The following is a 26,784-nucleotide window of genomic DNA, read 5'->3' as shown; positions in this document are numbered from 1 at the left end:
GGGTTAATTATATTTTATCAGCATTATATCATTCCAACAAAATGAATTAAGAGCTTAAATCAGATTTGACTTTATTTTTTAGCAAAAATGTGAAATGACAATTTTGCCCTTGTGTTTCCAAATGATTAGTCACTTGCTCATCTATCTAATATCTTACCTTGATACGTGTCAATTAGATGAGGAGACAAAAGGTTGTGCTTTGCTGTCAACCCCTCAATCTTCCTCATCATTCTTTGATTAGATCATACAATTAGTCTCACCAACAAAAAAAAAATGAGAAAACCCAAACATATAATACTCTTTGCTCTACTGCTGCCGTTTCTGTTTTCCTCAATACCTCCATCATTCTCTCGTATTTGGTCAATTCTTCCTTCAGGAAAATTGTAGCCCTTGAAATTTTAATCAATTTACTTCAAGAATCACTCAATTTGGAGCTGTATTGTAGGAGATATGCCCCTTCTTGTCGCTGCTACTGCAGTTGTTGCTTTCCGCACCAGCTTCTGTTTTCAATGTTTTTAAGATCTTGTGTTCATTTTTCGCTCCTTGTTTCTAAATAAAAGTTGTTGATCTCTTTGCGTAGATGAATTTAGGCGCAAAAATCACTCAATTTGGATCCTTATTCTAGGAGATATGATCATCTGAAATTGGTAGTTGCTGCTGGCTATGAGCTGTTGTTGATGCCCCTATTCATTGTTGTTGCATATCTCAACTCTGATGTGATTAGGGAAGTATAACCCTTGTTAAGGTAAATATATGGAGCTTATTAAAGAGTTAAGTTCATGCGTATATTATGAAGATTTAATTATGGATATATAACTGGGAGTTCAAGCAAAGGAGTGACGGGTATCAGTGACGGGTATCATGAAATTGGTGGTGATGATCGGATTATGAACCTGAGATCGTACTCCTGGAGTATTATTGTCATATGCTTAAGGTACACATTGTCCATCCACCTTTGTAAAATTTATGACTTGTGTTTCCTAGATTTTAAGAATTTTGTGAATTATGTGATTTACATTTAAGAATAAGACTTTTGAATTAATTTAAAGTGTTACGTTATTATGATTTCGTAAAAATATGTGGGATCTTTATATTATTAGAATTTCAATGAACTCAATGTTTTGTTATGAATCGAAATATTTTGATTGATTTGAACATGAGACTTGTGACCATGCGGTTGTGAGATTTGTGAGTTTGATGGTGAGACTTGTGAAAGTTGGTCGTGTGTTTGGTATACGATTGATGTTAGATTTTGTTACAAATACTTATGCCTACATAAGAATGATATGGGTTGTGAAGATATTAGTCTTTTGCAATATAGAAAGCCATGGGCAAGCCTATGCTAGTGTAATTATAATGTTGGTATGATTGATAAATATTGTTTGAGCATCTTTCTAAGTATTCGAGCTATGGTGTGATAAACTTTGAAATAACCTACGGAGTACATGATTAGAGAAATATGAGTGTGACTAATATATATTAACCTCTGTTGGGATTAATAAGGTTTAGCAAGAACTATCGATTGATTCATAAGCGACAAATATATTTCCTTTGCAATTGTACTCGATCTTTTGCTTTTCTTGAACTATTATTTGAGCCATATAATTTTATAATAAGATTTACAAACTATTTTTATGAGATTATTATTTTCTTTATTTATGTTATGATTAAAGTTACGGTTTTTTCATGAAATATCCTCGAGGTTTCGCGTAATGCACCAAATACACCCGCGTGTTTCAAAATACATAATATACCCCTATTTAAACTTATTTGCACTAAATACCCCTGAACTTAACGGAAGTCTAACGCCGTTAGTGATTAACCCCAAATCTGTTAATTAAACCTAATTAATTAAAAAATTAACTCCTAATTAACTAATTAGCCCCCAATTAACTAATTAACTTCATCTCCTTGCTTCTCTTCCTCCTCCTTCCCACCATCACTCAATTCAACATCACCATTCTCCAGCATCCCAACCCGACACCACTACCCCAACCGGCGGCACCACTACCGACCTCCCACCACCACCACTACCGAACTTCCACGCCCATCTCCACCTACCTGGGGAACCGCAGCAGAGGCAGCGACGGTGGTGGTTCGACTCGCTCATTTCTACCCACAACCGCCACCACCCTTAATCAAAAGTCCCCCGTAAACCCCGCCGGCAAACCAACCTACGCTACTTCATGTGGGCCCAAGCATGGTGGATCGGCTCGCTCATTTCTACCCTCAACGCCCAATCTGAAGACCCAGAAACCCTAACCCCTAATTGATCAAACCCTAACCTTCATCTTGTCTTCTCTTTCCCCATACTATTAATGGGATTATGGAAAAACAAAATTGGTGTTTGGGATGATTTGTGATGATTTGCGATGATTAAGCACAAATAATGGGATTATGGAAAAACAAAATTTGTGTTCCCGACGGTACTTTGAAGGCGGTTGAATTTGGGATGTTCTAATTTTATTTTGGTTTGTTCTTGTAAATTGGTGTTGTGTGGTTTCATATTAGAATTGGGTTTGATTTGTTATCTGATTTCTTGTAATGTATCCCTTCCCCTCTCATTCGTTCAAGCCAATTCCATGGTAGTTAACCATGGATGTCCTTTAATCGAAGCCCAGATCCTCCACCATTGTCGTAGTAAAGCTCACAACTCCCTCCACTACTAGCAGCAACGGCGTTCGACTTCGACGAAGCCCACACGTAATTTAGTGTTAATGGTGATGGGGTAAAGGTGGAGAGATGAAAAATGAGAGACTTCGTGGAGAGTTAACAGAATTGGGTTGGGTTGTGGAGGCATGGGTTCATGAATAGGGAGCAAGAATAGGGGACGGTGAGGTGCGTCGGCGGCTCTGACATGTCAAGCGAGGGAGCCGGAGTATGCCGACGTGGCGCAAGGGCCAGCGAAGGTGTTTGCAGGTACGGTGGTTATGGTATTAGGACGACAATGGTGGATTGGTGTTTGTTGTAGTTAGGTAGTTATTAGGATTAGTTTAGGATAGTTTAGAGTTAATTAGGTTTAATTAGGTTAATTAAGGGGTTAATTAGATTAATTAGAGGTTAATTACTAACGGCGTTAGACTTCCGTTAAGTTCAGGGGCATTTGGTGCAAATAAGTTTAAATAGGGGTATATTATGTATTTTGAAACACGCAGGTGTATTTGGTGCATTACATGAAACCTCGAGGGTATTTCATGAAAAAACCGTTAAAGTTATCGCTAAACTGGTTTCACCACTATACCAGTTATTGTATGATTTTAGTTCGAATATGACGAAAATGATTCGTTACAACAAAACACTTTTGAAATAATTTTTATGATTTGGATAATCATAGGAAGTAAACTAATTGATCTTCTAGAATCTAGTTTTTGAACTACTCAATATATTATGTATCTTAGTTAGTTACTTGATTTTCCGAATTACAAAGTATGACCTATATTTAGCAATTTATCCTTTATCGAGTCGGGAAGCTCAACATTTTATTAAATTATTTCGTTTGAGATCTTTATATGGTTTTTTGTAAAGAGTATGTTTGAAATTGAAAGACCAAGATTATTCTTGAATAAGATAAAATAATATAAATAATTTATATTTCATTACGATTAAATTGTGGATTTATATATTGTTTTATACTTTAACCCTAATGAGAATTAGTTATAAGATCTATGTGATAGAGTTTTGTACGTAACCATGTGCAATGGAACATGAAGTTAAGTTTGACTGGTACGGATTGAGCTACTAAGCTTGTTTGGGTATAGTATTTTATTGAGAAGTCAGATTCATTTAGGATTACTTATAAGTGATCAGACTTTATGAAAATTACGCATTAAAAGGATATGAGATTATTTTGCTACTGTGTTAATAAGCTAATGGTTGGAGGTGTGATATTTGTGTTACAAACCAAATTGAATGTGCAATTGTGTAATGGAGACTTAGGATTTCGATGGAATAATAGTGAGTTGAAAATCTGAGATGGGAAGTATGATTTGTGATAAGTTTAAGAAATATGATTTGCCTTAAAGTATAATTTATATTCGAGTGTTGTTAAGAATATTGGACTTTATATATATACTATGTTCAAAATCGTTTTTCAAGAATCACGTACACGAAATTTGTGAAAAGTTATGAGTAGTTCATTATGATCTTTAGGCGAACATTTTGGACAAATTTATAACTTGTATAAGTATGGTTTGTACCAATATTTTCAATTGTGTTTAAGATTTCAAATGATGTTTTGTTGTGATACAAGACTTTGAGTAAGTGTGAGAATATATATTTCCTCAATTTATTGGATAAGTTTTCAAATGTGTTTTAGTGGGGAAGAAGTCGTTAACAACGGTCATGAACAACACTTGTGTATTTGTGTGTGATCTGTGTAAATGCACAAATGTGCATCTGTGTAAATGTACATCTGTACATCTGTGTGGGGACATGTCCTAAAAGTCTTGCAAGCATGTGTGAAAAGGTGGGTGACGACCCCTAAAAGTTTGGAGACAGTGGTTCTTCAACCCATCTCTATTCGTGTTCTCTTCCCCGATTTATATATATGTTTAAAATATAAAATGTGTTTGATTATGCTAGAAGTAGCAAATATTGTGAAGTTTGTTAATGTGTGTGATTTGAAATGTAAATGATTCGCCAGAAAAAGCAAATATCTCTTAAATCTTTGATCTTGTGCAAGCTTTGAATTATCAAGGATTTCTAAGAAATACATTTTTGATATTACTATTTGATATTATTTCCAAAATAAATTATCGAGAGAAAATCGTATTGAGTTTATTGTTCCCAAATTAAGGAATGTATATGTGTGATTTGGAGGTGAGCCTCAACATGAAGATTTTCTCCATGTTATATCGGGAAGCGGAGAATTAGTCTTAGTTAAGCTGTGTTAGTTGTTTAAGCTCAGGTAGACTCTAAGATACGAGTTGAGAATTTGTGATGGATTCATTTTCAAAGCATATGAGATTAGTTACGTTGAAAAATGGATTTGAGGACTTCTGAAAATATAAATCTTACGATCTTTGGGAATCACCTAGTGATTGAGTCCAAGCCCTTGCTTGATTTATTTATCAATTATGAACTTCAAGTTATGCTCAATGTTTCAAGTGCTTTAAATTATTGCAATTTGGTTACTGAGCTTAATTTGAATATGATTTGATTCGTATTGAATCGATTTTATCTTTGAAATAAATAACTCACGAAATTATGTTTTAAGCCACTAAAATGAGTTTCAGGTTGGGTAATGTGTACTCAGTTTCCCTGACTTTGTTCTTTGAACCTGTCCTGGTGGGGGCAGATTCCTATTCGTGATTTTGCAGGTTTAGTTAATGCTGGAAGTTGAATCAGGGATCGCGAATGCAAAAAGAGATATATGCTAGCTGAATTTCATATATAAGGTTGTAATAGTTTTTGTGTGAATATTCTTAAGATTAATATGAAGAGTTATTGAATATTATAGATTTATTCCTTGTGGGTTAAGATCTAAGTTTGATTAATGCTATTAAGTAATTCTAATTAGCAGTTCGTTAAGAGCGGGTTGTTATACTTAACCTTCTGTAATAAGGATGGCTTGGATCTTACCTTATGTTCAGCAAGTAACACTAAGCGACAAAGGAATGTGGATGCACGCTTGTCTGAATGACGAGTGGGAGACTGAAGGAAATGTGTCTTTCACTCAAGGTGCATTAAGTCTAATACCAAGGTTCAAATTAATTGCGAACAATTAATTCAGTAAGATCAAGTGATTTGAACAGCTAGCTGGAGCAATGCTTCCGATCAGTGAGTTCTAATCCATATTAGGCTCACAGCTTACTCTTGACTGAACCTATAAGGTCACACCAATGACATGTAACAGATCACCAGATTAAATGAATCGGAAATTCATTTAATAGTTTTTTGGGAATTAGTTCGGAAAAACGTAATATACGATACGACCTAGCATCGGAATCGTATATCGTATCGCAAATATTCGTAAGCTGGGCGAAACGAATAATAGTATCAATTGTATGACGGTGATTCGTCGTGTACGATACGATAAATAATAGCCGTAATGCGTACGTCGCGAATACGAGCTGCCGGCCCGTTAAGCCAAGCGCGCATGTGCGCAAGGCCCAACGAGCCAGCGAGCTCGCAACGCAGCAAGCAAGCCAACCCGTGTGGCCACGAGTGCGCGCACAAGCACGACAGCAAGCAGCGAGCAAGCAACGAGGCCCATGGCCCATCGCTGCTCGGCTGCTCTGTGGGCTTCGGCCGGCGGTGCGTTGTGCGCGTGGGCTTGCTGTGCGGTGTGTGTGTGTGTGGCCGGTCAAGGCCTTGTGTCTTGGCCGGTTACACTAAATATAATATTAGGTTATATTTCACACACCCCAATCAGTTTTTCCATAACCCTAAACCTAATTCTGAAATTACGTACGTTCAGTTTTGCTCTCTACTCAAAAAATTATTCTTCCCGAAAAAGCAAACACTCTTGAACGTTTTCTAAGCTACGATTATCAAGACGGATCTGAACGTGTCGGTGAACCAAATAGAGGAACGACAATTGGAGTTCTTTGTTCGTGTTCGTTGATACTAAACTCGGGAAAACACGCTTCAAAAGTAAGTATGCTTAATCTGTGCTTTATACATGTTTCCTGGCTTTGGGGATGTTCCGCACATGTTATGTATGTTTAATTATATTCCCCTACAATCGCTCATTACATTAATAAACAATAAATCAGCTAGCAGTGGTTTAAACCAAACCAATATACCATCTAGTAATTCTAGTCAGTGATAGCTCAATAAACAATAATTCATATAAAAGAGACCCATGAGTCAATATGCCACAGGCTTGGTGGAAGCCGGTAACTTCTTCTTACCCAAAGTAGCACCAAGGTAAGAAGGACAAGAGGGAAACACGGCAAGGGAATATAAAAACATTGTTACAAAACTAATCAAACACTAAAAAGTGCCAAAACTTGATGGAAACATGCAGATAGGGGTATGGAAACTACCAGATGTTGTGGAAACAACTTTGTTTTACAACAACTGATTGTTTACGTAAACGCTCTGAGGTTATTCATCTGCAGTTCACAGTCAAGATGAAGCATCATACTTAAAATTAAAACTCCAATTGAGCCTTATAAAGTTAAATTGTAGCTACCCGAGAGATCTATTGCAAAGCAAAAGTACAGTATCCTAGTTGATTTATAAGCATACATAACAAAATACTTACATGCCCCAAACTCTAAGTGCATATTCAACCTGGTGTTTTTCTAACTGATCTATCACATGAAAAACTTCAGCTAACTATGTCTGAAAATTGAGAATGAATTATGAACCAATCAAAACATAACACCTAGGGACATAGAAGGAAGAGAGGAGAGGGATGGTTTTTAGAAAAATCAAGCAACACATATGTCACTTTAAGATCACCAGACACTTTCTCCAATTTAGATTTTCCTGCCACTCATAAACCGCAGTTACTTTTTCCAATGCACTAAATATAAACCAATGAATTAGCAATCATATAATCATATGCGAGAGACAACAAGAAGGAAGTCAGTTAACTAGATTAAATAAAGGGTAAGTTTGAGAGTATTTACCAGCTCTCTAGTGTATATGTTTGATAAGATGAGAGAGAAAAAGAGAGAATCGTCACCCATTTCATCAACTGTAGATTTCAACCTCAAGAACTCAACGTCTACAAAAAAAAATGTGAAAAATGACACACAACCAGACACCAAAGAGTAAGGGAGGGAGCTAGAAAAGGGAGTAACGATAGTAAAAATTAGAATCTCAACAATGCTCCCAAATTGCGGAAATTGAAATAAAGAATGGAGGAACTATAGTAAAAATTGGAATATGAAACACCAAAAAAATCAAAATTTATATACCTAGACGGCTAGACCTAGACCTAGAAAATTCAGAAATCGAGAGAAGATAAGAATCGGAACACCAAAAACCCCTAAAAATCAAATTTTAAGTAACTAAGACCTAGAAAAAACAGAAATTGAGAGAAGATAAATCTGAAACCCCAAAAACTTGCAATTACCTACTTAATTCTCGAACTCACAAACCACAACCTATTTTTCTCTAAACAAACAAAACATTTAGAATAACTGAGAAAAATTACAAAGACACAAATACTTCCAGAAAAGTCATATCAACTTACAAAATTACAATCTACCAAATCCAAATTACAGTTTTTTTCTTCAATTTCAAATGCCGGGAAACTAAAAATAAATTTCATGAAATCAAATTCATAAAGGTAACACAACATACCAATTTTCTACGCCAACACAGTTGCCGACAACATTGTACATGACTTCGGGATTTTGCTTTAGCCTACAATTTGGAGAAACACCAATCAAATTATAAAAAAAAAAACCCAGTTCTTCAAAATTGACAACAAAAAGGAAAATTAAAGTTCCCCCATATCATAAATTAAACATTAAATTTTTTAAAAGAATTAGATAAATATCCTACTGAAACTTCAAACAATTAATAAATTGAACCATGTACCTTGGAGGTTTCAGCGGTGCGGATTAGGGATTGGGAAGGTTGGATTTTGGGAATTTTAGGGCAATTCCTTCACTAATCTTATTTATCTCACAAGCTTTTGTACTTCTGAAGTAACAACCTATTTTAGTTTTCCGTTGCCTTCCATAGCACATTTGCCATTAGCTGCTGCTCCACATGATAGTATTTTGAGATTATTGGCGTGTTTTCATTAGATAATGAATCCATTATCTTTATCCTTTCTCCTTGTTAAACTACAGGGAGGACAAAATGATCTTTGGATTGCTGCAAATCTGCAAAGACTGGTTATCTGCATTCCACAGAATGCCAGGTAGGAGTTCTAGTGATCTTAATACGTAGTATATTCTGATGCATACGGTCTTAGGATTGTTGTTGTGTCTTGAATTCAGCTGAATGCCCTGAAAATATTGTCATGCATGATGCATGAATCCTGATCCTATTTATTTGCGCATTTTGAACAAGAACTTGAAGAAGTGAACAAGTTGCTATTTAGCTGCTTGCCTCATTTCATGCTGTAATTCCTTTTACGTGAACAAACGACTTCTGAAATTATTATACGAGTACATATTTCCTTATAAATAGCCAGAAAGTACATGTTAACTACCAGATCATATGCTATTAGGGTAGCAGACATGGCTAGTAAATCACTCCTGCTATGTCTTGCTCTCATTTTAATGCCCGTATTCTGGTCGCAGGCCTCTTGTGGTTGAAAGTGACACAACCTTTGAACCCAACTCCTCCAATAAGTCTGGATGGAGATGGAAAGGTGCAAAATGGTGAGTTTGCCTCACAAACTGATACTGATGTGAGTTAGTCTATACCAGTCTGGGCGAAGGTGGGAGTCGGAATTTTAATGATGAGGCATCTGATGGGAGTCGGAATTCCCCACCAACTGATGGGAGTCGGAATTTTAATGATGAGGCATCTGTACCAGTTGTTTCTCGGATTAGGAGGTGGGAACACCCCTCCAACTGTTGGGAGTCGGAGTATTAACGATGATACCTCTGTACCAGTTGCTTCTCCAGTGAGTCTGGATTGGGCTCAGAGTTGAATTTAAATTGTTTTGAAATACGACCCAATAAATTTCCCGACTTAAATAATAAAATAATAAATACATTTAATTTTATTTCGGAATTAAATAGAAATAATAAATATTTTATTTAACTAAAAATACATTTAAATCCATATTAATTGCGACTTAAATTCTAAAATTCGTGAAAATACTTTATAAATATATTAAATATATTTATAAATTCAGAAAAATACAAGGTATTATATCAACCCCAACGTCATGGTGCACAGGTTGAAGTTAGCTCAGAATTAAGGCATGTGCGACAAAAGAAGGGGACCTTCTTAGTAGAGAAAAACATAGTTATATCCCGTACGAGATTAACAAGTTGTTGGCAACAAAATTTATAGAAGAATGCGACTACCAAAATGGTTAGCTAATGATGTGGTGATTTTAAAAAGGAGCAATGATCAGTGGAGAATGTGCGTCGACTTCACAGACCTAAACAAGGCTTGTCCTAGGGATCACTTCTATACACTTCCAAGGATATACCAACTAGTGGACATGTTATTCTAAGCTTCATGGACGCTTTCTCGGGTTATCATTAAACCAGTCTTCGAGCCAGATCGAAATAAGACAACTACCATTATAAAAGCAAGAGTCTACAATTACAAGGCAATGTCGTTCTGACTAAAAGTCGTAGGGGCAACGTACCAAAAATTGGTAAATAAGATATTTGCAAAAAAAGAGAGGAACAAATGTTGAAGTATATACATGTAGATGATTCCATTATAAAGAGTAATGCAGAGGCAGACCACATAGAGGATCTTCGAGAAAGGTTTGTTACACAGAGAAAATTCGAGTTAAACCCAAAATGTACGTTTTTGGAGTCATTCGGTTAAGTTTTTGGGATTCTTAGTTAGTGAGAGAGGGATCGATGCCAACCGAAAAAAGGTCGAGGCAAGTCATCAACCTGCCAAACCAGAAGAATATTAGAAATATCCAAAGGTTAATCAGAAAAATGGTCCCATGGGAAGATTCATTAGTAAGTCTACAGACAAATATCTTCCATTCTTCTAGTTGCTCGGAGAGAACAAAGAATTTAAGTGGGGAGAAGAACAAAGAAAAGCATTTGCAGAATTAGAGCATGCCGACAATTGCTAGACCAGAGCTAAATGATCTGCTATAATTGTACGTCTCAACTTCAACAAAATAGTGGCGATCGGTCTGATTCTAGAAAAGAACAAGATTTAACAACCAGTATACTTCGTTAACCACGTGCTAGTGAAGCAGAGCAAAGATAGCTCTGATAGATAAAATGGAATTCGCGATCATGGTACACATCATAAACACTTTTATACAAATTGCTAATCCAACCAACTAGTCAAAACCGCTAATTCAATTAGCTACCGCTAACCACTAATCACCAAACAAGGCCTAATTGTATTGTTGGTAGAAGCCAATAATATATGTGGTATTATCAATAATTTTCCTAATTTGTTTGTGGTTTTAAGCAAAAATGATGTATAATTTTTTTTAGGGGAAAAATGATGCATAAATTGAGAAACAGAAAATTACTACTCCCTCTGTCCCTTTTTATTCTTTGTGTTTGGTATCATGCACGAGATTTAATAAATAATTAATATGTGCAACGGTTGTTTTTTTGTTTCACTTTAACAATGCAAATTAATGCTTTCACTTTTATCCATAATCAGGCATCAAGAAAGTGGAAGAGATTTAATGCCATAATGAGAAAGTGTGAGACATTTAACGTCCCAATAAGTTAACTTGACACGATTTGACAGAATATTAAGGACATTTATGTTACAATATAAAAGAAAATATCATAAACGTAAAGATTAAAATGAGAAATTCAAACCGAAATACGTAAAGAATCTCTATTCTATAAGGGAACTTCTGAGGTCATTATGGTAAATGATCTTTTGGTGTCCCCCTATAGAATAGTCTATAGTACCATCATTCACAATTTAATTAATGAAAATATATTAAATAAAAAAACTAATAATTAGTGTCAAGATTTAGGGAAAGTTTAATGCAAATTTGCAACCTTTAAGGAAAGCGATCTGATTGGGAAAAAAAAGAGCCAAAGCAAAATTATTTAGTGACAATAATTATTCGGTAAAAATATGCAAATAATACACATATTCACTTTCAAGATTAGTAGTAAATACGAAGTACTAAAATGCATCAAAATATACACTAAAAATGTAGTATTCACTTTTCCGATTAGTAGCAAACAATACGAGTTCTAATTTTTTTTAGATGAACTTTGTGAACAATTTTTTGACTATTGTTTATTTTGATTATTTGTAATAACACAATTTTAAATTTTATTTATATATTCTCGCAGGTATCACGTGCATATAAGACTAGAATTAAGCCCGTGCGATGCATGAGTCACTACATTAAAATTGTATAGGGAATGCATGATTTGTTACTATTTTATTGGTATAGGTATTAATGACAGGATTTCCCGTTGTAAAAGAACAATTACAATGTGATTCCGTCACAAGCCCGTCGTGAAAGGGGGTAGGGACGTTATAATACCTCATCACATATATAGATCATGTCAGTAATTAGATACACTGTCGTAGAATATTTCACTTAAAACACGGGATTTGAGCCCGTCATAAATAACCCTTCGTTAATGAGATATTTTTTGTTTGTGTGTGTAATGTAGCTGTATTATTATATAGAACATGGTAGTTGACTCCTAATAAAATTTATCTATTATTATCTTTTACTAAGTATTTATGTATTATTTAGACTCCTAGCAAATATTAACATGGAGTATTGTCTTTTACCAGTATTTGACCGATTCCCATTATATTCAATTTAGCTCATTATTTATCATTTAAAAATAAAATTAATATTTGATTATGTGACTGGACAATCCTACGTGAACGCTGTAAATGCTCTTGGAAAAAACTCCCCTTTATATATATATATACACTAGTAAAAAGGGACGGAGGAGGAAGTATAAATCAATATCTGATATGTATTTCAAAATACATATCACCCCATTAAACGACAAAATAGGCTAAAGACAAATGCTAAAGGACAAAATCAACTTTTTTTTAAAAATAGCATCCGTTTTTTAAAAATGGCATTTACTTTTCCAAAATGACCTACGGAGTATATTTTTGAAAAATGACATCTGTTTTTTAAAAAATGGCACCTGTTTATTATTGATGTTCGATGATACCTGCGCAAATAGAAATTGAACGCATAGTCTAAAACCGACTAACCAGGCGTCTCTTTTCAAGTTTCAACATTTTCCAGACCCTTAAGCGCCACCCAGAAGAAATAGAGGACGCCCGATCTTTGCTGCAAGACTAACCTCCTCCCTGTCCTTCTCCTCCCCACTCATCATAAGAGAGAGAAAAAAAGGGAAAGATCACCAATTTTGCCGAAGAAATCAAACTCCAAAAGGAAATGGGGAGAATGAGAGAATCCACAGAAGAAGCAACGACAACAGCATCACTTAGCGAAGCTCTGCTGTTCACCACCATGTGCATCATTGGCCTTCCTGTTGAGGTTCACATCAAAGATGGCTCTATTTTTTCTGGAATCTTCCACACTGCTTCTTTTGAAAAGGGTTATGGTCCGTTTCTGCTGCCTTTTTCATCTTCTACAAATAAAATTCAAATTTATTGGAGTTTTAGCATTAGAAATAATTTCATCTCGGTGTTGCTGGTATTCAATTGGATCATTGTCGTATAACATTGCATCCGGGTTTTGATTTTGGTGTGAAATTTTTTGTAAAAAATTCATCCGGGTGTTGCTAGTATTCAATTGGATCATGATTGTTTGGATCTGCGTTTTATGGGTTATTGATATTTTAGGAGAATTTATTGTGTTTTTTTGAGTGATTTTTGTAACTTATTTTGTTAGTATTGGTTTTGGTTTATTCTCTATTGCTGGATTTGGGATGGGGATTGAATGTGAGATATTATTTGATTGCTGTGGGATTGAATGTTGATTTCGAATTCCAACTTTGGTTCTATGTTTAGGCATTGCTTTGAAGAAAGCCAGGATGATAAAGAAGGGCACACATACTGCAAATGTGTCAAATGGTGGTTTAATAGATACTCTAGTGGTTCTTCCTGGAGATCTTGTTCAAGTAGTTGCCAAGGTGTTCCAAGTCTCTTAACTGTGTTGTTCTAGATTTTCAGTTGCTGTTAAATCATCAGACTAATTGGTTTTATTCTTTCTCTGTACAGAGTGTCATGCTTCCGGCTGACTATAATGATGGAACTGTTTCTGGAGCAATTGATTCTTCTCGAAGTTATGAGAATGGAGCTGCACTGACAGATGACTGGAGGAATCAGAAGAGGTAAAATAACTATGTTTCAGCCAACTATGGCATAGAGCATTGCAAATATTTCCTTTCTCCATTTTCAGTCTAGGTTTCTTAATTTCTTAGCTCTTTAACCTTTATGCAATCAATTTACTTAGCTTCTTATCCATTAAAGAGGAGATAAATATACTGTAGCAACGTTAACTTGAAATTTCTAGGAATGAGGGAGCTTAGGATATGAAGGTTTAGTAGCAAAGTACAACTGTAAAGGTTCTATTATGCTAGTATGGGAGGATAAGTGCCAAAATTGTGGAGGTGTAGCTGTAGTTGTGGTCCTTGTTGAAGCATTGAATCACCATATTCAGGTTATAGTATTCATTTCGTCTTCTATTTGATGTTCAGTACCAGGTGAGTATCAATGATAGTACTGAGAGAGCATAAATGACCAGTTTCACAATCCTAGTTTGTTAACTACAAAAATGTAGGGTTTACTAGGATCTGATTGCTTACATACTTCTATTCCAGTGTTTGAGATTACTATACAATAAGGCAAAAGGAGTTGGCATATGGAATGTTTGGAAGAACATTTCTCTTTCGAGAAGAATGATTTATGGCGCTTCTTTGATTAAGAGTTGTTCACAATTAGGGAGGTTCTTCTGAGCTATTTCCACATAATGCTTCCACAGTATAAACATAAAGTCTTTTAGTAAGACTTTAAGAGAGACTTCTATGAATAAATTGCAATTTTGAGTAAGAAAAAGCACTGTAGATTTCATCAGTTGGTATTCATATCACAACCCTTCAATATGAATAAGATAAACTGATAAGTTTGTTTTATGCCAAATCAAGCTTTGAGCTTTCTCTTAGATGTAATCTTCGTTATGAATGAAGACCTAAAATAAGAGCTGTGATTCCGACTTGACATGTTAACAGAGCTGTGGCATAATTTCAATCCTTCTTCTCATTCACTGTGTTCGTGGTGTAAGTTTGGATGATCTGTCAGTGAGTTCTTCTGTTCTTTTTATTTATTTTTTCTTCTTTAAATATTTCACCAACTTGCAATGAATTTCTCTCTAAGATGGCTACCAAAGTACAAATCCAAGTATAGGACTATAGGGGAAAACAAAAACTACATATAGCCTATAAGATTCCTTCATGGTGCACCTTTTATAGGAAGGTCACCTTTCATACCATGATACCAATTGTCATATACCGCTCAAGGTTGTAAGGACCCCACTTCAAAAAAGAAAAAAAAGGAAGAAAAGATGTTAATGATTTACAGCTGCATCAAACAACTCAAACTGTACTGACCTAGTGTCATCTGATGGATATTATGCATACTAATCATCACCATTTTCCACTGTGTCCCTTCAAATCCAGTAACTTAATAATATGTGTTTCGAATTTTTGATGCTTTTAATTTAAATATTTCCCCTTATGTTTCCGTCATTCTTTCGTGTTGCATGATTTGGGAGTTTGATTAACGGGAGAAAAAATAGATATTACCTCTTTTTATGAACTCATGGTTTGCATATAAGGTACTTGAAATGCCTTTTGCATGATTAATATAATGTTTTGTTCCTTTATTCCTTGATGAATGCATGTAAAAGATTTGCACATGGGAATAAATGTTTGATTACTTCCTCAGTTCCTTGATCATTTGTGTGAATTTGTTGGTATCTTAATGGAAGGATAATTTACTCTTGAAGGAATTGAAGGAAAAGGCATCAAATAGGTCCCCCCCCCCCCCCCCCCCCCCCCGAGTGTAGTTCTTATGCTTAAGAATACTTGCCATCTTAGTCTTGGATAATTGGAGTTGGTTTTTTTGAATAAATATAAAGAAATTAGATTCCATTATTTTCCCCTTTATTTGTCGCTCTTTTTTTCCGCCATCTGTCTAGGAGGCTAGTCGAGTGATTGCTTTTGACGATTATAATACTAGTTAGCACCCGTGCATTGCACGGTTTAATTCAAATATTACATTAATATGAGTGGCAATGCGTAATCAAAGTGAACATTAGTTAATAATTTTGTTTTTCAATGCCAACAACTAAAAAAAGCAATTGTATTTAGATGCAACATATAAAAGAGAGTCACCCACTCTCTCCGTCTCTTTTTGTTCTTTACTCCGCCTGTGAGTAAGTGTCGCGTATGCGGCATTCACTGCCGGTCCCAAGCCCGGATAAAGGAGGAGGGTGCGGTAGGTTGGTGGAGGCCAGCAATAAAACTAAGCCACATATCATGACATGAATCGACAATGGAATATCGTGGGGGCGTCCCCTTCTCAGCGACGCGCTACACCTCTTAAGCCCGGGTGTAGTGAAAAATATGTGAGGGTTGCTAGGTCGTGGCCCAGAAGCGGCGCGCCACCCCTACACATGGGGGTGGTGTCAAATATGCAAGGGTGCGCTACACTTCCTAGGCCCTGGTGTAGTGAAAAATATGCAAGGGTTGCTAGGCCGTCGCCCGGAAGCGGCGCGCCACCTCAGGGTGGTGTTAACTATCCAAGGTTTCATGGTAAGGGCAGGGGTAAGGGTAAGGGTAAGGGTAGTAGGATGCATTTTGGGACTTGGAACATTGGCTCTTTGACAGGGAGATCAGTCGAAGTAGTAGAGGTTATGAGAAGGAGGAGAATTAACATATTTTGTTTGCAGGAGACTAAGTGAGTTGGAAACAAGGCAAGAGAAATAGCTCCATGGGGTTATAAGCTTTGGTATTCGGGAAAAATTAGGGGTAGGAATGGGGTAGGCATCCTTATTGACCGAGAATATATTGATGATGTAGTGGACGTGTCCCGAAAGAGTGATCGAATTATGAGTATTAATCTTGTGATAGGGGATGAAGTTGTAACTATTGTGAGTGTCTATGCACCACAAGCAGGACTAGATGCTTCAACTAGACAAGAATTTTGGGAGGATTTAGAAGAAGTGGTGCAACGTGTCCCCAGAAGTGAGGAACTGATCATTGGTGGGGATCTCAACGGACATGTAGGCTCGAGTCGCGATGGATTTGAAAGCATTCATGGTGGTTTTGGGTATGGGGAGCGGAATGAAGCGGGAAATGCTATTTTGGATTTTGCATTGGCATATGACTTGGGTATAATGAACACTTGGTTTGAGAAAAGAGACTCTCACCTAGTAACCTATAGAAGTGGAGATAATACGAGTCAGGTTGACTTCTTTTTAGTAAGGAATGGTTTGAGACAGTGCTACACCAATTGTAAGGTGATTCCGGGTGAGAGTACAGCAACCCTACATAGACTTGTGGTGCTTGATTTTCGAGGTAGAAGTTATATAAGGAGGAGAAGACCACTAGTGGAGCCTAGGATCAAGTGGTGGAAACTTCAAGGGGAGCAATAATTAAAATTCGTGGAAAAGGTGGCAAGTGAAGGTATTTGGGCCGGGGATATGGATTTGGATACAGGCTCATTATGGACAAGAATGGAGCACACCATAAAGGGAGTGCCAAAAGAGGCCCTAGGTGAATCTAAAGGAATCATGCCACCAAGTAAGGACACATCTTGGTGGAACAAAGTTGTGCAACAAGCTATAAAGAGCAAACGAGAATGCTATAAAGAGTTAGGAAAATGTAGAAGTGATGAGAACTACGAGAAGTACAAGGAGGCTAAAAGGGAAGCAAAGAAGGTCGTAAGAGAGGAGCAAAGGTGAATCAGGATCTTTACGCAAGATTGGATACAAAAGAAGGGGAAAAAGACATCTATAGACTTGTTCGTATGAGAGATAGAAAGACGCGAGACATCGGGAGGATTAAATGTGTGAAAGATGCTGATCAAAAAGTTTTGGTGGGAGATAAGGAAATCAAGGATAGATGGAAGTTCTACTTTGATAACTTGTTCTACGGGGATCAAGGGCGCGATATTGGGGATACAAATATCCCTCGGGATATGGTTAACCTAGACTTTATGCGAAGAATTCAAAAGAGTGAAGTCGAAATGGCACTGAAAAAGATGGGACACAAGAGGGCAGTGGGGCCCGATGGTATACCTATCGAAGTCTGGAGATGCTTGGGAGAGAGAGGTTGTATGGTTAACAACTCTTTTCAACAAGATTTGAGGATGTAATAGGATGCCATTAAAGTGGAGGAAAAGTACTATCATCCCCTTGTACAAGAATAAGGGTGATGTCCAGGATTGTGCCAACTATCGAGGAATCAAACTAATGAGTCATACTATGAAACTTTGGGAACGGATTATTGAGCAAAGATTGAGGAGAACTGTGAAAATTTCGGAGAACCAGTTTGGATTTATGCCTGGGAGATCGACTATGGAGGCCATTCATCTTATAAGGCAACTAATGGAGAATTATCGGGATAAGAAGAAGGATTTACATATGGTTTTCATTGATTTGGAGAAGGCATATGATAAGGTACCAAGGGAAATTCTTTGGTGGGCATGAAGTAAGAAATGAATTCCGAGGAAGTATATTGATATTATCAAGGATATGTATGAGGGAGTTAGCACGAGTGTGAGAACTAGTGTTGGTAAGACCGAAGAATTCCCCATTACGATTGGAGTGCATCAAGGATCCACATTTAGCCCGTTTCTTTTTGCTATAGTCATGGACGAATTGACGAGGTCAATCCAAGATGGTATACCCTGGTGCATGATGTTTGCAGATGATATTGTGTTGATTGATGAAACAAAAGAAGGAGTGGAAAGTAAGTTGGAGTTATGGAGACAAATTTTAAAATCTTGGGGTTTTAGGTTGAGTAGAAACAAGACGGAATATATGGAGTGTAAGTTTAGTGGAGTCTAAGATTGAGAGACGGGGCGATTACCTTAGATGGGAAAATTGTCCGACGGTCTGAAATGTTCTGTTATTTAGGATCTATTATCCAAAAGGATGGAGAATTGGATGGCGATGTGGCGCATAGAATCAAAGTAGGTTGGTTGAAGTGGAAAGGTGCAACGGGGTTCCTATGTGATCCAGGCATGCCCCAAAGATTGAAGGGAAATTTTTACCGCATTGCAATTCGACCGGCTTTGTTATACGGCACGGAATGCTGGGCAGTGAAACATTGTCACATGCACAAGATGAATGTGGCGGAGATGCGCATGTTACGTTGGATGTGTGGGCATACAAGAAAGGATCGTTTGAGGAATGAGATTATTAGGAAGAAAGTAGGGGTTGCACCGATTGAGTTTAAGATGATGGAAAATCGTTTAAGATGGTTTGGGCATGTAAGTAGAAGATCAAGTGATGCCCCGGTTAGGAGGATAGAAGGGTGGCCAAGTGATAGAATTGCAAGGGGTAGGGGAAGACCTAAGAAAACTTGGAGGAAGGTGATTGAGCACGATTTGAGCGTTATTGGGATTGAGGAAAATATGGCGTTGGATAGGACAGAGTGGAGGGAGAGAATATACATTGATGGCTTCATTTGACTTATACAGCTTCCATGTTTCTGTTTCTTTCTATTTTTGCTATTTTGAAATGTACTTATTTTACTTATTCATTTAATTTAAACTTTACTTGTTTTTTATTATCTCTTACTACCTCCGTTTCAGAAAGTTCTTTACGCTTTGGAAAATGTGTCCAAAGTATAAAAACTTTGACCGTAAATTCTCACCATTATATACATCAAAACGTTACATGTAAGATCTTGTTAGATTGATCTCGGGATGTATTTTCAGAATATCAAATTTTTATATTTTTTCACATACGAAATTCGATATATTAGTAGTTAAATATTGCATTGGAATCCGTGCAAATAGTAACTGTAAAAATCTTTTTGAAACTGAGGTAGTACAGTATTTTTTCTATAAATATATATATATACATTTTTCTCTTATCTTACTTTCATTAATTCCATTTTCTCTTCCTTGGTTTTTCTTTTTTACTTCCTGCTCCTTTCTGGTTTGATTGGTGACACTGACGATCTCCTATGACGATTCATGTTAGCCGACCCCAAATCATTTTGGGACTAAGGCTTTGTTGTTGTTGTTGTTTTCCTTTTTGGGTGTCCCAAAATATTTTTTACATTTCTTTTTATATTATCACATAAATGTTTTAATATTCGATCAAAATTATGTTCAAAATGATTATTTTAACCAATTAGATTCATCGGATCATTTAATATCTCACACTTTTCCATTGGGAAATTAAAATTTTCTCATTTCATATATCAGAATTTTGATAAAAGTGAAAACATAATAAATAAACGTAATTTGCCTTGTTTAAATAAAAAATTATAGGAATCTCAATGCACATTAATTAGTCGTTAAAACGCGTGCAAAATACCAAACGTAAAGAACAAAAAGAGACGGAGGGAGTAGTAATTACTCTGCATCAAATATTTTACAATCATTATTATTTTCAAGAAATATAAATGAGTGTTTGTAATTAATTTTTAAAAGAGCATTAAATAAAAATATAAAAAAAGAATAAAAACATGCAAGGTTTTGGAGGAAAAACAAACTGCGCTTTAGTATATATGGCCAGGGATTACTTTTATTAGAAGGGGTTTGTTATTGTGGAATTCAGATGAATCAGATTGTTTTGAAAGCTTTTGAATGTGGAAGGATTCTCCGTAGGTTTTGGAGATGGTTTGTTTAGAACCTACGAAGCCCGGGTACGCCTCCTTGGTACCGTATCCCATACCGGGTACGGGTACAGGACGGGTACGGCCCAAAAACGTACCCAAGACGAATCTGAATAGTGGGTACGCGGACTGGATTTGGGTACGGTTTGGGTTCATTTTTGGGGACGGGTGGGTATGTATTTTGGGTTGAAATCGCGAATCCAGAGGTTTTATGGTGGTTGTGAAGCCCAAATTCGTAAATTAGGGTTTATTTTTCAAACTCACCAAATTGGGGCAAATTCTCTCTCTCTCTCTCTCCTGCGTCATTGGTGGCTGCTCCGGCCGTTTTGCCTTGCCCATTTGTCTCGCCGGTCGCTGGCCGGTTCTTAGTTCTTGCTTCTTGAGTTCTTTCTCGAGTCTTCTACTCTTCTCTGGTTTCTTCGACTTCGAGCTAGTTCGAGAAGCTTCGACTGTTCTTCGACTTCGAGGAAGCTTCGGCCTTTGACTCTTCGCCTCTTCGGATCCGCCGTCGATCGTCGTCTCCTTTAGAAGCGGGGAAGAAGAAGGAGAAGTGGGTGACAACTTTAGAAGTGGGATCCACCATAAATTTGGATTAATTGTTTTTTCCCCTTAAACATTACGTGTGGTTGTTTTTGGTGTTGTAGTGCTACTAGGAGTCTAGTTGTCAAGTGTCAACATTTGTCCACTTTATATTATTTATTTGTTTATTTTTGAATTTATTTATAAAGAATTAATATTTTACTTTATTTGAGAAACTATAAATCTATATAGGAGCTACGAGTACTATTTTACCTTTTAACACCGTAGAACTCTTGTATTTTTAGTATTTTATCTTTATTTTAAAGTTCAGTTAGTGTTTTTTATTTTTTTGAGTTTTGATTAAAGCTTAAATATGTACTTTTTTCAATTTAAATGAAATCGTATTATGTTATCGAAAACCGTATTTTAAAAATACTCAAAAAGTATTTGTAATATATACTATTTAATTTGTTTTTTGCCGAATCCAAGCCGTACCCGTTTTTAGAAATTTTGGTTTTGCCGTTTTCCGTCCCCGTATCTGTTCCCGTATCCGTATCAGTGCTACCTAGTTTAGAACTCATGATTCGCAGGGTTGATCCTCCTCCCCTTCTTTTGAGGTCAATGTTTGAGGTTTCAATGTTTTTTTTTTGGATCCTTTCAAGTTGCAGGGTTCTCTTATTATTTTTACTTTAGAGTACATGAAAAAATGGGGGAATAGGGGTGGGGGGAGTTTGAGTGTAGAGGAAGTTAGACTAAGTTTGATGTTTAGCACAAAGGTTAACTGGCTCTTTATTTTGGTATTTAAGTAAGCCATTTTTAACTAGAGTGTGGTCTCATATTCATGATTTTCTTTTCTTCTGTATTGACAGTCAGGTTGGGGTAGCCATGACTCAAGAGGAAGAAGATGGTGCCCTCCATCATTCTGAGGTCTTGAAGGAGGTATATATTCATTTGAACAAATATAATACTCCTATTTTGGACATTTGCTTGCTTTTAGCTATTTGTAACCAAGTTATCACTTTCTTATGCAGGTTCTCAAAGTCAATGGTTCAAGTAAAAGCTGTAAGTGCCATTATACATTCCAATCTTTCTTCAGTATAAGCTTCTCTTCTTTCTTCCCAGAGAACTTAGTATGTTTTTAGTGACTATATGTATGGAAAAACCCATTAGATTGCAGACTCTTTTCCTAATCAACAAAGCAGAAAATCTATCATGAGATACTGGATACTGATGCTTGATTATTTCACTGGGAAGGGAGGCCTGCAACCTTTACTTGAGTCCCTATGAATGGAGATAAGGTGATGGGGGTAGCTTCTACCAAACATATAATTCTATCTTGTACTGTTTGATGGCAGACGCTTGCTCTAAAGTTTTGTTTATTAATGTTACTATTATTATAAGTTTTTAATAACTTTAATGGATTTTTAGCCCTTTGAAACTTTTCCGTAGCTATCTTTCCTTGTTTCACTTATCTAACACTATTATGTTTGGCCTCTGTTGAAGAACTTACCCGCTCTTTAGTCAGCTGCTGGACCTTGTTCCCTTTTTCTGTTGTTATGTCCATCTCCCTTGATGTTGTTTTATGTCCCAATTTGTGGCCTTTATTCATTGTTGACTGAGTCATTTTCCCATCTGGTATGACCTGCTTAGTTTCTGGTGATTTATGATATTGTTTCAATGTTAGTCTGTTCTGGCACCACTCCCCCCTCCCCCCTCCCCCCCTCTTTTCTTGTTTCCATGTGTGAAGACTAATACAATCTGATATGCCATACTACCAGTGAATAATACCTACAATAAACTGAATGTTCACAAGGAGAATCACGAGAAGAAGGTAATCAACCATATGGCCAATGGATTGCTGTCCGTCAGTGATGCAACAATGGATGTCAATCATGCAAATCAGCTCCTTGATAAAGAATTCACATGTACAGAATCTGTTGCTTCAGAGGTTTCCGATTCTTCAAAAACAGATTCGGAGGCGTCTCGTACTCCTTTGGCAGTTTCAACAGAAAGGGCTCCTCAAAATCCAATTCCAAGTAGGACTGCTAAGGTAAACAGGGTGATTTATTTTACTTGTTCCAGGCGGAAGTCAGTATCCTGTTTTCATTTGCCTTTCTCGCTGTTCCCAGCAGCAATTAAATAGAATTGATTGTGTACCTGTTACTTACAGTTTTCCTTTTATTGCTACCCTGTTTGAAATAGGGATTTACAAAATGTTACCGCTTCCCTTTTTCACAAATGTTCTCTGTGGGTCTTTCCGACAGGATCCTTATTGTTATTGACTTGTGCACGTGTGATATAAATACTTAAATACTGATGATGTATGCAATTTATTGGTCTTATTTTCTTTGAGAGCTTCACATATTATCATCTGTCTTCTTTCTTAGTAATTATTTACTTCACAATATTTTTTCCCTTTTCATGCTAAATCTCAGGAATCCAAGCTCAATCCAAGTGCAAAAGTTTTCTCCCCATCTCTTCCTAACTTTAGATCAACACCACCTCCGGTGCCAACAGCTCCAAGTGTTGCTTATGTACCCAACAATGTTCCTGCAGTACAAGTAGCTGGGGCACAGCCAGAAGTTGGAATCAGACCTAGTGTATCACGTTCATCGTGGCCTGTTAAGTTTGTTCCTTATGCTACTTCAACAGCAATGAATGCTGACAATGGTCTTCAATATAATCAATCTGTATGTACAATCTGTTGTTCTTGATTCACTCTCTAAGGAAAAAATTGCCTGAATATTACATTTTAGTCATTTGAGAAGTATGTTTAATGTAGATATTGCTTGATGTTCTGTTAACTCTGTTTATCCTTATTATAGATTGCTGGTCATATGGTCACGAGAGCACAACCTATCAGACATGGTGGACAGTACCAACCAATCCAAGCTTTGCCTTCTTATGTACATTCTAATCCCCAAAATGTATGTTATATGCCCATCTATTTTAATTACATCTCAATTAAGATGCAAAATTTGAATTTTCCATGCACTATTCGGCTTCAGCTTTAAGCAGCAACGTCAAATATGCTTTTGCTTTTCTTATAGATTTTTTCTCACTTAATTACATAATGAATTTGTCAACTCCTGTAGGGAATATTTGGAAGGCCTGGACAGTTTGTCTATATTCATCCAGTTACTCATGTGAGTTTAAAAAATGTGATCATGTGAATCACATTTTTTTATTTGCTTCTCCTTTCTTGTAAACTGGGGCTGTTGATGGCTTTCTGTCCTTTTATATTTGTTTTTTCTGCATGCTAAACTGGCTACTTTTGGTATGAAGGATGTGATTCAGGCTCCTGCAGCTCTCTCACAAGCTTCACATCCCTTATTGGCCTCACATCCATTCCATGTTGGTGTTGCCAAGAATGAAGGTATGAGAATTATTGAGTTGCATAGGTGGAATTCTGCACTGATAATGAATATTTACATGTTTGTAGAATATTAGATCTAACTCTTTTAAGCTCTCCCTCTCTTCAGCATATGCCAGGAATGTTACATGGGGAAGATTTCGTTTTTCTGTTCTCGTCTAATATGGGTGATAAATTTTATGTAGGCACTCAAGTATGAATAAATAGGACTAATTATATGATTGATTGAAAACATTATGAAACAAACGGACCTTTTTAAATAACAGACCGAGGCAGCTTTATCATGACCTTTTTAGTTTCCAGTGACTAAATTAGTTGTCTATTCTGAGGTGAGGTGAGAGGTGACCTTTTCGGATAGCTTTATTTATTATTCGTAGGTTAAGACTCATGCATTTGTAGAAGCCAAGCTCTTAAGTCCTATTTAGATGTTTCTGACATCAAACTCAAACTGTGTCTTTTTGCACTATATGTTACTTCCTCCGTCCCTAAAAGATTTCCCCTTATGGCCGTATACCATAAATGGATGTCCCTATTTGTTTGCCTCATACCTTACTTGGTTTGTGGTCCCCACATGTCTCTCACACACTATTATTTGATCCGGGTAAAAGACAAATCTACCTACGCACTTGCTTTTGAGTTTGCCACTTTGCCCAACTCTTAAAGAGAAAAATATGCTTCTACTGTAGTGCCTTAATGAGAAGTTGAATATGCTTATAATGTGAAGAATCAATGAAATCCTGAATACAGTTGCAGTATCTAAGAGTAATTTCTTGTTCTAATTTGTTTGATTCTTGGGACTCTCGGGGACTTGGACACGTAGCCGTGTTTGATCCTCGGGTATGACTCGGGACTTGGACATATACTTGTGTTTGATCCTCTAGAATTGGGTATGACTCGGGGACTTGGGCACGTACTCGTGTCCGACAGGTTTACGAAAAGACTCAATATAACACATCAATTTTTTTTTATTAATCATGATAACAGAATATGTCTCAAAACTCGCACAAAGACCATTTCATTCCAGTTCACTAAAAAGGCATATAGTCAAACATATGCACAATTCAATAGTCCACGAAGTTGAAGGTGGGTGTGAATGTGTGATTAACCGTAGGTTAACCATGGTTAGGATTTAAGTGTGTAATTTTGTCGAATTTAGGTTAGTAATGCTTTATTAGATAGTAATTAAGAAAGGAGGGCTATCAAGAATAGTCAGAACCCTTTTTGGCTACCATTGAGAAAGTACAAAAGTAGGAGGTCACCAATGAGAATTTCCCTCCCTAATTATTAACAAAGAGGCATACTAGCTGATTCCCTGAGAAAAACATGCAGTACTATGGACATAGTAGAAGTGGTATTCAATGTGCTATGTTTTGCTTCTCTGAAGTTAAGCATTGATTTTCTTTTTTATTCCCAAAATATATTTGTTAACGCCCCTTGGATGGAGTCTGCAGCTACTTGGTGAGTCAGTCCCTTCTATCATACATATCTTGGTGGTGTAAATGCGCAAATTAGATCATGTACACATGTACACAACTCTTATTGTGCACCAAAAGAGCACAAGTGCATATTTTAAAGAACATGTTATTAACTTATTATGATAAAAGAACATGAGATATGTAAGAATGTATCCATGTTCTTTTATCATAACATCATGTTCTTTTACATATGTAGTTGTGCTTTTTTGGTGCACAATGAATGTCACATGTGTCCAAATTAATGTCCCCAACAAATAACTTGTGAGAAAAGAAATGAAAAGCCTCCTTTCTGTTCAAGGTTGTGTTTTGCAGTAGGGTTTGGGCTGTAGAGATGTGGTTGCAATTACAAATTTCTTCTATTTGAAATGTTGATAATTTGTTGCTACTGTAAAATGACTTTTTCACTATATTATGCTTTGGTTTTCATTTGCAGGTGTTTTAGCTGGTCCAGCACTGTCAGTTTCCATGACTCCTCCTTTAATGGCCAATGGACCACAATCATTTACAATGCCGAGTCACATTCATCAGCTATCAGCACCTTATTTTTCTTCCATGCGTCCTGTTCAAATTTTAGGTTCTAATATTCCATATAGTGTTAAGTTTCAATAAACAAAATTCCTTGATAGAAAATTATCTTTCACTTTTCTTTGAAGTTTGTCCCATTTTTTGATTGACAGAAGTTTTGGCGTATAGAGTAATATTTTTCTTGAGACTAGGTTATGAGTTTGTCATGAGTGCAGTTCGAAGGAAACATTTCTCCACCCATGTTTTAGAAGAGGGAGGGGTGATGCAGTCGACATAGAGAAATTTTTGTCTTTGGCATAATTTTCCAATATTATAGGATTTTTCGGTCTTTCAAGGTTTATTATTGGTGGGTATTTTCCGTTGATATAATCACCTAATTGGTTTATCTCTGAGCAAGTATGCAAATATTTTTGCTAATTGGCAGACCAAAGGAATGTATGAGCTTATAATTAACCTCTTAATTCATTCATATTTTCTTTCAATCCTT

The 26,784-nt window shown here is 36.4% G+C and overlaps 1 protein-coding gene across 2 annotated transcripts; it reads left to right on the top strand.

Annotated features, from left to right (window-relative positions):
- The first annotated feature begins 246 nt into the window (after nt 1–246).
- On the top strand, nt 247–26,779 carry LOC110792827 (uncharacterized). 2 transcript variants are annotated; one of them, XM_021997645.2, is made up of 12 exons: nt 247–934; nt 12,814–13,151; nt 13,561–13,682; nt 13,771–13,883; nt 21,794–21,863; nt 21,956–21,986; nt 22,703–22,974; nt 23,360–23,614; nt 23,750–23,851; nt 24,020–24,070; nt 24,210–24,300; nt 26,206–26,779. In XM_021997645.2, exons 2-12 carry the CDS (start codon nt 12,983–12,985, stop codon nt 26,379–26,381), a joined length of 1,452 nt encoding a protein of 483 aa, XP_021853337.1. In that variant the 5' UTR covers nt 247–934; nt 12,814–12,982; the 3' UTR covers nt 26,382–26,779. The 2 variants fall into 2 exon arrangements, with proteins under 2 accessions (XP_021853337.1, XP_021853339.1); XM_021997647.2 differs by lacking the exon at nt 12,814–13,151.
- The last annotated feature ends 5 nt before the right edge of the window (nt 26,780–26,784 follow it).

Source organism: Spinacia oleracea, chromosome 4, assembly GCF_020520425.1.
Source record: "Spinacia oleracea cultivar Varoflay chromosome 4, BTI_SOV_V1, whole genome shotgun sequence".
In the NCBI taxonomy this organism is placed as follows: domain Eukaryota; kingdom Viridiplantae; phylum Streptophyta; class Magnoliopsida; order Caryophyllales; family Amaranthaceae; genus Spinacia; species Spinacia oleracea.
The sequence above is the reverse complement of the archived record's forward strand: the minus strand, read 5'-3'. Positions and strand labels throughout refer to the sequence as shown.